The 9,631-nt window shown below is 38.4% G+C and overlaps 1 protein-coding gene across 1 annotated transcript in view; it reads right to left on the minus strand.

The window, feature by feature from the left end:
* Nucleotides 1–7,288: 7,288 nt before the first annotated feature.
* The window catches only part of PTH2R (parathyroid hormone 2 receptor), an 89,494-nt gene continuing 87,151 nt past the window's right edge, over nucleotides 7,289–9,631 (minus strand). The window contains exons 12-13 of the mRNA XM_012802127.1: nucleotides 9,436–9,477; nucleotides 7,289–7,699 (exon numbers count right to left, since the gene is read on the minus strand). Coding sequence (XP_012657581.1) covers nucleotides 7,304–7,699; nucleotides 9,436–9,477 — 438 coding nt within the window. The 3' untranslated portion in view covers nucleotides 7,289–7,303. The remainder of the gene's footprint in view (nucleotides 7,700–9,435; nucleotides 9,478–9,631) is intronic.

Genomic DNA, 9,631 nt, shown 5'->3' on the forward strand with positions numbered 1-9,631 from the left:
GGTTGAGCTATAGGCGCCAAGCCACGAATTTTAATAATGAAATGAAAGACAGGCTGTCATTACTGATCCCATGGACATTAAAAGGATAATTAAGTAACAAATCTGTTCCCACACATTTGATAATCTGGATGAAATAGACCAACTCCTTGACAGACACAATCTGCCAAATCTTACATAAAAAGAGACAATTTGAATAGTCCTATAATTTATTAAATAAATTAAATCAATAATTTATAACCTTCCAAAACAGAAAGTACCAGGCCCAAAGGGGTTCAGTGGTGAATTCTACCAAACATCAAAAGAAGAAATTATGCCAATTATCTATGATCTCTTTCAAAAGGTAGAAGCAGAAAGAATACTTCCTAACTCATTTTTTAAGGCCAGCATCATCCTAAAATCAAAATCAAAGAAAAATGTTACAAGATAACTACAGACTGATAGCTCTCATGAACACAGATGGAAAAATCCTTCAAAAAAATAGCAAATGAAATCTAATAATGCATAGAAAGAATTAAAAACCACAACTGAGTAGGATTTATCCCAAGTATGCAAGGCTGATTTAACTTTTGAAAATCAGTTAACATAATTCACTACATCAATAGGCTATAGAAAAAAAATTATGTGATTATATCAGTAGATGTAGAAAAGATATTTGACAAAATCCAACACAGCTTCATGATAAAAACTCTCAGTAAAGTAGGAATAGAGAAGAACTTCCTTAACTTGATAAAAAAAAAAAAATCTACAAAAACCTAGAGCTAATTGGTTTGGAAATCAGGGTGATATTTGCTTCATAGAGTGTGTTGAAGAGGATTCCTTCCTTCTCTATATTTTGGAATAGATTATGCATCATAGGAACTAGTTCCTCTTTGAAGATTTAATAGAATTCTGGTGTGAAACCATCTGGTCCAGAGCTTTTCTTTTTTGGGAGATTTTGTATAATTGATGCTATTTCAGTGCTTGATATTGGTCTACTCAAGATTTCTAATTCTTTCTGGCTGAGGTTTAGAAAGTAGTGTGCTTCCAGGTATTGGTCTATTTCCTCTACATTTTCATATTTCTGAGAATAGAGTTTTTGTAGTAATTGTTAAGAATCTTTTGCCTTTCTGCGGCATCTGTTATTTCCCCTTTATTGTTTCTCACTAATTTTATTAGAGATCTTATTTTTCTGTTTCTCGTTAATCTAGACAAGGGTTTATCAATTTTATTAATCTTTTCAAAGAATGAACTTTTTGTTTTGCTGATCTTCCAAATAATTCTTTTGTTTTCAATTTCATCTAATTCTACTCTAATTTTGGTCATTTCTTTTCTTCTGCTGGCTTTGGGATTGGATTGTTCTTTCTTTTTCAGTTGCTTGAGATGGCTCATTAGGTTGCTGACTTCCTCGCTTTCTGTTTTCTTGATGAAGGCATCTAATGCTATAAATTTCTCTCTAAGGACTGCCTTTACAGTATCCCACAGGTTTTAATAGTTTGTGGCTTCATTTTGTCCCAGAAATCTAATGATCTCCTTCTTAATCTCATCTATGACATTCAGCCTAAGGTTATTTAGTTTCCATGACTTTAATTGAGTTTGAAGCTTTCTGTTGATGTTGAATTCAACTTTTATTCCATCATGGTCTGAGAAGATACAGGGGATAATTTCTATTCTTTTGAATTTGTTGAGGTTGGCCTTGTGTCCTAAAATTTTGGATGATGATCCATGGGTTGATGAGAAGAATGTGTATTCAGTTTTGTTAGGATAAAATATTCTATAAATATGTCCATTTGTTCTAGGATCATGTTTAGGTCCATTATTTCTTTGTTTAGTCTCTGCTTGGTGGATCAGTTTAGTGCTGCCAGAAGGGTCTTAAAGTCTCCAATTATTATAGTGCTGGTAGATACCATATTATTCAGATCAGTTACGAATTGTTTTATAAATTGAGGAGCATTCAGATAGGGTGTATAAATGTTAATTATTAAATTTTCTTCATGTTATATGTTTCCCTTGATGAGTATATAATGTCCATCCTTGTCTTTCCTTATTTTTGTTTGTTTGAAACCAATTGTGTCTGCAAATAAGATTACAACCCTAGTGTTTTTCTGCTTTTCATTTGCCTGGAATACCACTGCCCATCCCTTCACCCTTTGAGGTAAGGTGAGTTTATTGTAGGCAACAGATATCTGGCCTGAGTTTTTGTATCCAGTCAGCCAGCCTGTGCCTTTTTAGAAGAGAATTCAAATCATTCACATTAATTGAGGGAAGTGATAGATATGGTAGAGCTTTGGTCATGTTGTTTTTCAGCAGTCCAGAGCTTATTTTTACCCCTTTCACTGTCATGGAAGCTAGGCTTTGTTCATAAATTTCTGGGTGAGTTTACATTGGTGGTGTACCCTCTGTTGATTGTTATGAATAATGGGTCTGAGAATTTCCTGTAGAGCTGATCTACTAATGGCCAATTTCATCAACATTTGGATGTCAGTAAAGTATTTGATTTCTGCATCACAAATGAAACTCAGCTTAGCAGGATTAGAATCCTGGGCTGGAAATTGTTTTGTTTAAGAATGTTGAAGGTCAGGCGGCACCTGTGGCTCAAAGGAGTAGGGTGCGGGCCCCATATGCCAGAGGTGGTGGGTTCAAACCCAGCCCCGGCCACAAATTGCAAAAAAAAAAAAAAAAAAAAAAAAAAAAAAAAAGAATCAAGGTCAATGATAACAATGATGACCATGCTCCTGACTTGAAAAGTTTCAGCTGAAAGATCTGCAGTCATCCTGATATTTTCCCCTTTGTCAGTAATACTTTTCTTAAGCCTGGCTCCTTGCAGGATTTTCTCCTTCATATTAAGATTGGAAAAATTAACTACAATGTGTCTAGGAGATGCTTTGTTTGGATTTAGTCTTGCTGGGGTTCTGAAACTTTCTACTATCTGAATTTCTGTGTCTCTCACAATACTTGGAAAGTTCTCCACCATAATATCTTGAAGTAGAGAATTTGTGCCTTTGGGACCATCCTCTTCTCCTTCTGAAATCCCTACAATTCAGATGTTTGATTTTTTTGAATGATCCCATAACTCTCTCAGAGAATATTCTATTCTTGTTCTCCTTTTTTCTGACTCTTGGAATGCTTGGCATAGTTCAAAAGTCTTGTCTTCTTTTTTAAAGATTCTTCCTTCACATTGTTCAACTCTATTTCTGAAGGTCTCTACTGCATTTCAAAGCTCCTAAAATAACTTCTTCAATTCTTTAAGCTTTGTTACATCTTTCCTTATTATGTCCATATGGTTGGTGACTTTATCTTTGAATTCATTAATTTCTTAAGACAACTTCTGAACTATTTTTTTTTTTTTTGGTTTTCTATTTCTCTCTTTTCCTCCATACCAATTATTTTATTTGCCATCCATATTCTGAACTCTAATTCCGACATCTCAACAATTTCTTTGTATATGATATTTTCTGTGGTATCTTCTTTGAAATCCCCTGGGGAGATTTGATATACTTAATTTTTCATGTTACCAAAGTTCTTCTGTTGATTCCTCCCCATGAGTATTTTCAGCTTCTTCTCTTTTTCAATATGTGAATTATAGATTTTTCGTTCAATTGATAGGTTGTCCCTGCTGAGCCTGCCCCTCACTGTTGCCATACTGCTACTGCTCTAACAAAGGTATGCAAATGATGAACCAGCAGCCCCAAAGAGTGTCTCCAGGAGAATAGAATCAGTGGACAGCAGTGGCCCAGATTTCCAATCAAAATCATTCTGTCAGCTCGGGCTCTACCCACCCAATCAAGTTCATAGGACTGCCCAGCTGAGGGTACTGGCCCAGAATTCAAAATCACTCAGGCACCAAGCCCTTCCCACCCAATTAATTTAGAGGGCTACTGCCAATGGAGTGCTCAGGTGCAGATTTCAAAGTCATTGATTCACCGGTACCACATAGCCAATAAAGCTCAGAGGGCCACTGTCCAGTGGAGTTACTCATATACCACTCACTGAGCACCCTGTCAGGTTCACAGGGCTCCCCAGGCAGAGAGCACAAGCCTAGAGTTCAGACAAAGTCGCTCAAGGACTAGGCACTGCCCACACAATGGAGTTCAGATGGCCTCTGCCCATGATAAAAACCATCACACTTAGTGGTGAGAAATGTAAAGTTTCTCCACCAGGATCAGTTAAGGCAAGGATATCCCCTCTCACCACTACTTTTCAAAATCAGACTGGAAGTCCAAAGTAACACAATAAAACATAAAAAGAAAAGGAAATGAATAGTGATTAGAAAGAAAGACTAAAACTATTGTTGTCCACAGATAGCATAATTGTCTACATAGAAAATCTTAAAGAATGAACAATAACAAAAACTCCTACAACTAATAAATGGTTATAAAGTTTGCACGATACACATTAATATACAAAAGTCAACTGCCTTCCTACATGCCAGCAATAAACAGTTGTAATTTGAAATTAAAAGCACAGTAACATTTATGTCAGCATCCCCCCAAATTAAATACTTAGGTATAAAATAACAAGATATGTATAAAATTTATATTAAAAACACTATAAAACTTTGATGAAAGAAATCAAAGAACTAAATAAATTGAGAGATATACTAATTTGACAAATTAGTGGTAGACAAATATAATCTTCATTTGAAAAATTAAACTGTAAAGGAAATTAATCTCTGCCTCAGCCCATAACTTCTCTCTCCTAACAGGGAGGCAGACTGGAGATGTAACAATAGAAGCTTGAATCAGATGAGTTACCTATGTACAATAGCACCTTTATAAACAGAAGGGAAGGAAATAGTCTACACTATAGCACAGAAGGAAAAAGCATGGAAAAGAAGCGTCATATTTTTCAAAAGGGTTTGTAGATATCAGAGAACCTTATTCATCATGACACAATTTGCATATTGGTTAAGTCATTCAGCAAAATAAGACAGATCAGCTTGAGATGTGCGCCTGAAAACATGTTGCTCTGATGCTTTTGATTTCCTACATGTATGTCTTCTCCACTAGAAAGGAGACTTCATGATGACCAGAGACTAAAATATGTTGCAAGTTTCTAAAATACAATATGCCCAGGAGGAATTCACCAAATTTTTCAATTGGTTAATAGGCTACATATTATATTGGTGACAATAATGACTAAAAACATGAGACTTAAAGTCAATGTGTTACTGGTCTCCAAGTGGAGATTTTTCCAAGTTCTTGGTGTTCTTCATGGAAAAGAATTTCAGGATGCACCACATCAGCCAAGCAAGGGGAAGCTTCATTCAGAGTAGAAGGACACTTTCAGAAAAGAGAGGGCAGCATCCCAAGGAGCAGCATCACCGGGAGGAAGTGGCCTTACATCTTTTGTAGTCCTACTAATCAAGGGGAGGCATATTCAAGGACAAAGTGTTGGCTTATACGAAGATTTGGGGCAGTAACTCCTAGAATTAAGTTCCCTCTCATTTCATACTTTATATGGTTGCTTCAGAACAGTAGAATCTCAGTAAATTGATCACCCAAATGATTGTAGCAAACTGGTCAACATACAGAGGTGATCAACATAATGAACTAGGGCTCCTGTACTGATATGTATATGTGGTACATGTCCAGTCTATGAAAATTAGGCCAACTTAAGGAGGTCAGTAATCTAAGGAGGTGGACAACTATGGAGGTTCCACTATACACATATTATCATGATTTCAAGGGCAGAGAAATTTTAAATGTAAATGATATTATAATTGATGATATCATGTAAATGATATTATAATTAGCCTAAGCTCATGTAGGGTAGCAGAGATGGCTGACTAGAACTAGTTGAAGCCAGTTCTTGCCTGTCATTGTCAGCCCCTTTGTTTAAAAGTTGTTCACCTTATGACAAGGGTACAAGTCAAATCTGTGAAATGTAGACCATAGATGTTTTGGCACAATAATCAAGTAAATGAGGTGAAGGCTACATTGATTGGTTTAATGTAACCATGTTAGATTGTATAAAAAAAAATCAGCACACTGTACCCTACATATGCATGAATGTATTCATGATCTATGTGTATTTGACTTAATAAAAAAATTAAATTAAATTAAAAAGTTGTCACTTTAACACCTGTACCCAATCTTCAAGTACCTGCATCTGATGGTCTCAACCCTATCTCTTAGTTTCCAAAAAATAGATGTGTATCTAAAACCATTCTTAATTACTGGTTGTGCAACTTTGGGCAAGTTACTGTACCTCTACAAGCCACACTGTTGTCTGTGAAAAGAGTTGCAGTTAGAAGACTCACTCTATAAGTTTTTATTGAGGATTAAGTAAGTTAATGCTTATAAAAACCCAGCAGGGTCCTTGCTGATACATGACATGCACTCAGTAAATGTTTTCAAAAGTGCAACATAATGAAGTTTCAAGTTCAGTAAATTACAGAAGCTAAATGCTGGTATCTGTACATTTGGGGGCAGGAAATTTGGTTGGTTCCTAAAAATAAAGTGAAATGCTGAAAGGAAATTGAAAAAGTAACGCCAAGTATATTTTTTAAACAAACTTTTAATTTATCCCATATGCCATGTGCAATACAGTTAACAGATAAAACATGAAAAAAAATAGATGCAGTGTGATTTACTATCAACATAAATTATTATCAATAAAAGCAGTTTGCAGACACACGCTTTCTACATTGTCATGGTTTACAAAGAAAAGGTGAAGACCTGAGCTCTTCCTGGTCACAAAGGAGACATTCAAAAGGAGGAGTATGTGAAATGTTCTTGAGAGATTTTCCTTGGAACCGGAAACAAGTCCAATTGTCATAAATGCATTATTTTATCAATGTCCAGCCAGCTAATTTTCCAGTATTTGTTCTTAGATCTTTTATCTTCCAACAAATACTTTTTAGATCCTAATTGCTCCTATACTCAAGCTAAATGAACACAGCAATATAAAGTACATTAAAGTGATAAAGACAAGAAGAGACTGCTCATTTCTTAAAAGGAAAATAATACATATTAACTGATCTTTATCCTATTTAGGGTGGTATTTATCAGAAAAATTTGCAACCAAGCAACTGAAATTTTTCTACCCAAAGCAGCAGGGAAAAAAAATGAACCATCACTGAGCAAGTACCATACGTGAATTTAGAAGAGAATCTGATACCAACTTAAGGTATAATAGTAATAAACGACTCCATTGACACTTCCCTTTCTGTGTCTTTAGTCTTTAGAAGAGCCAAATCACTGAGAGCCTTTAAGTAACACCTTAACCCTGAATTTTCAGCCTTCGGGGCTCAAGCGGAGGAACGCCAGCCAAGCTTCCTTCACACAACCAAATGGACGGGCCGGTTCAGTCCACAAATGTTGGTTCAGAGAACACCTTCCGTTTCTCCTCTGCATCCTTCGGTGTCTGCGTTAAGTGCCACAGGCCTGGAGGACTCCTCCATTGGAATGCCATCGCCCTGCCTCCCGCATCCTTCCTCGGTCTCCTCGTGGACGGCGGGTGGCAGGCCGTCCTGCTCCGAGTTACTCCAGACGTAGCCGGGAAGAGTGACGTGGCTGTGGGGCGGCCTGCTGGCGCCGCGGGCCGCCTTGCCCGAGACCAGCACCATGCGCGCGCTGGCCGCCGCCTGCGACTGGCTGCTGCTGCTGTGCGTCACCGTGGTGAGCACCGAGCCGCACCGGCGGCTGCCGCACGGCGGCGTCCTCTTCCAGTCCACCGACAGATTCCACCGGCTCCACATCTTCTTCACCTCCGCCTGAACCTAGGCCACAGAAACCTGCGCGTCAGGAATCAGAGGGGAACCCTGCAACCTGTTACAAAGACGTTTGCCTCGATTTCAGTGACAGTGACAGCCATTGACTGAGGTTCCTCTAGGAGGAGAAACGAGATAAATAGTGCCAGTGAGACCCGCAAAACTCTCGCTGGTACTGACAGCCCTGTCGGAACCCCTGCAGCTGGAGACCGAACTCTAGCATGGCTCCTAGCAGCACAAGGCCATGTCCCAAGGGTGAGCCCAGGCTCTTCACAGTGGCTGCCTGAGAACACTCAGACTGCCCGAGAAATTTACTGTTTGTTCTGCACAGTACACCCCTGACGTCAGGCCTGGTGACCCTCCCCCACTTCCTAGGCCATTATTACAATGTGCTCACAAGGGTAAATATGCAGCTTTTACAACTCAGGAATGTCTCTTATAAGAGCCGGGAAGCTATTCCCTTGAACTATAGCCATCAGGAAGAGTAAGGCCTCTGTCTCCCAATCTCTGGGGGTGGATGGAGCCCTAACCTAGACACCGGCCTGCTACCAGACACTGCTGGCCTGAGTATGTTTACACTGATCAACCCTTTGTACTTTTTTCACTTTTCTGACTCTACTGAGCCCTCCACCCCACCCCCGCCACTTTCCCTTCCCTCTTCCTCGCTTTAAAATGCCCAAATCAGCTCTGCCCAATTGGGCTCCACTCTTTCCCATACTTGTTAGCAGTTACTGAATAAAATATGTGTCCCACTTTAATGACACCAGCTGAGGCTGAGGGGCAGCACAGAGAGTACTCAACTGGAAACATGACTGCCAACCTATCGATGTGCATAGGCTTCCTGAAGGATGAAAACAAGGAAAGACGGATGGGAGACAGAAAGGCAGGCCTGCAAAGGCTTTCACAGGGTGGGGCTGTTGTTTGCACTCCTACTCATGAGGATTTTGTTCTGCTTCTAGGGTCACTTTCCAGATGGGAGCTTATTTGGAAGTTCCGTGAAAAGCAGTGCAAACTGGTAAGCTGATATCGCCTGAAACAAACTTCTATCTGTTCATCTTGGCAAAAAAATCAACATCTGGCCTACTTATCTCTACTGCCAAATAAGGTTTTTTTTTTTTTTTTTAAAGAAGTAAATTGGAAAAATAAGCTCTTTCTGACAAAAAGCACATCACAATGTCTAAACTGTAGTCAGGAGCATCAGCTGGTCTACAGCAATAACAAGCAGGCTTGTGGTTCTGCTTAAAATTTGAGAGACAAAAGGTAGCAACTCATCCAACAGCAGGACATATTAAAATTTACAAGGTAAAAATGTGTTATCCAGTGTGATCACTCTTCTCTGGCCAACTCCTAAGTAAACTGATACGGTCCCATCATCATCTTATAGTTTTAAAAATATCAAAATATTCTAATGAATTGTCCCATAGAAATATACATTTGAGTTACTTATAGAACTTGAAGTGGAATGTTAAGTTTAAGTATTCACTGGAATATGAAATACTCTGTCCATCCAAGTATTGATTTATATTCCAGAAAGGTGTTTTTAAACATCAGAGCTTATATTTGAGGTGACTAGAAGAAGACCTTATATTATTTGCACTAATTTTTGTTTTCTCTAATAATTGTATAACTAAAATAGCTCCCTTCCTCCCACCTATTCTGTCCTTTAAATCCTGGGAATTTAAAAGCTATTGACAAGCTTACTCAGAACAAGCTCTGTGGGATATCCAAGTTTCCTACAAACTTACCTCTCCATTGCAGTAGCAGTAAATGATAGACACAAAGAAACCCTGTAGAACAAAGAAGAATGTTAGTCCACTGACAATTCTGGATGTTCACAGCATTAAGATGTCTTGTGTCAAAATGTAACATTGAAAAACTGGTCTTATTAAAACTACTTTGAGATATCACCTAACTCCAGTAAGATTAGCCCATATCCTTAAA

This window comes from Otolemur garnettii, unplaced genomic scaffold (genome assembly GCF_000181295.1).
Source record: "Otolemur garnettii isolate 467f Iridium unplaced genomic scaffold, OtoGar3 scaffold00013, whole genome shotgun sequence".
In the NCBI taxonomy this organism is placed as follows: domain Eukaryota; kingdom Metazoa; phylum Chordata; class Mammalia; order Primates; family Galagidae; genus Otolemur; species Otolemur garnettii.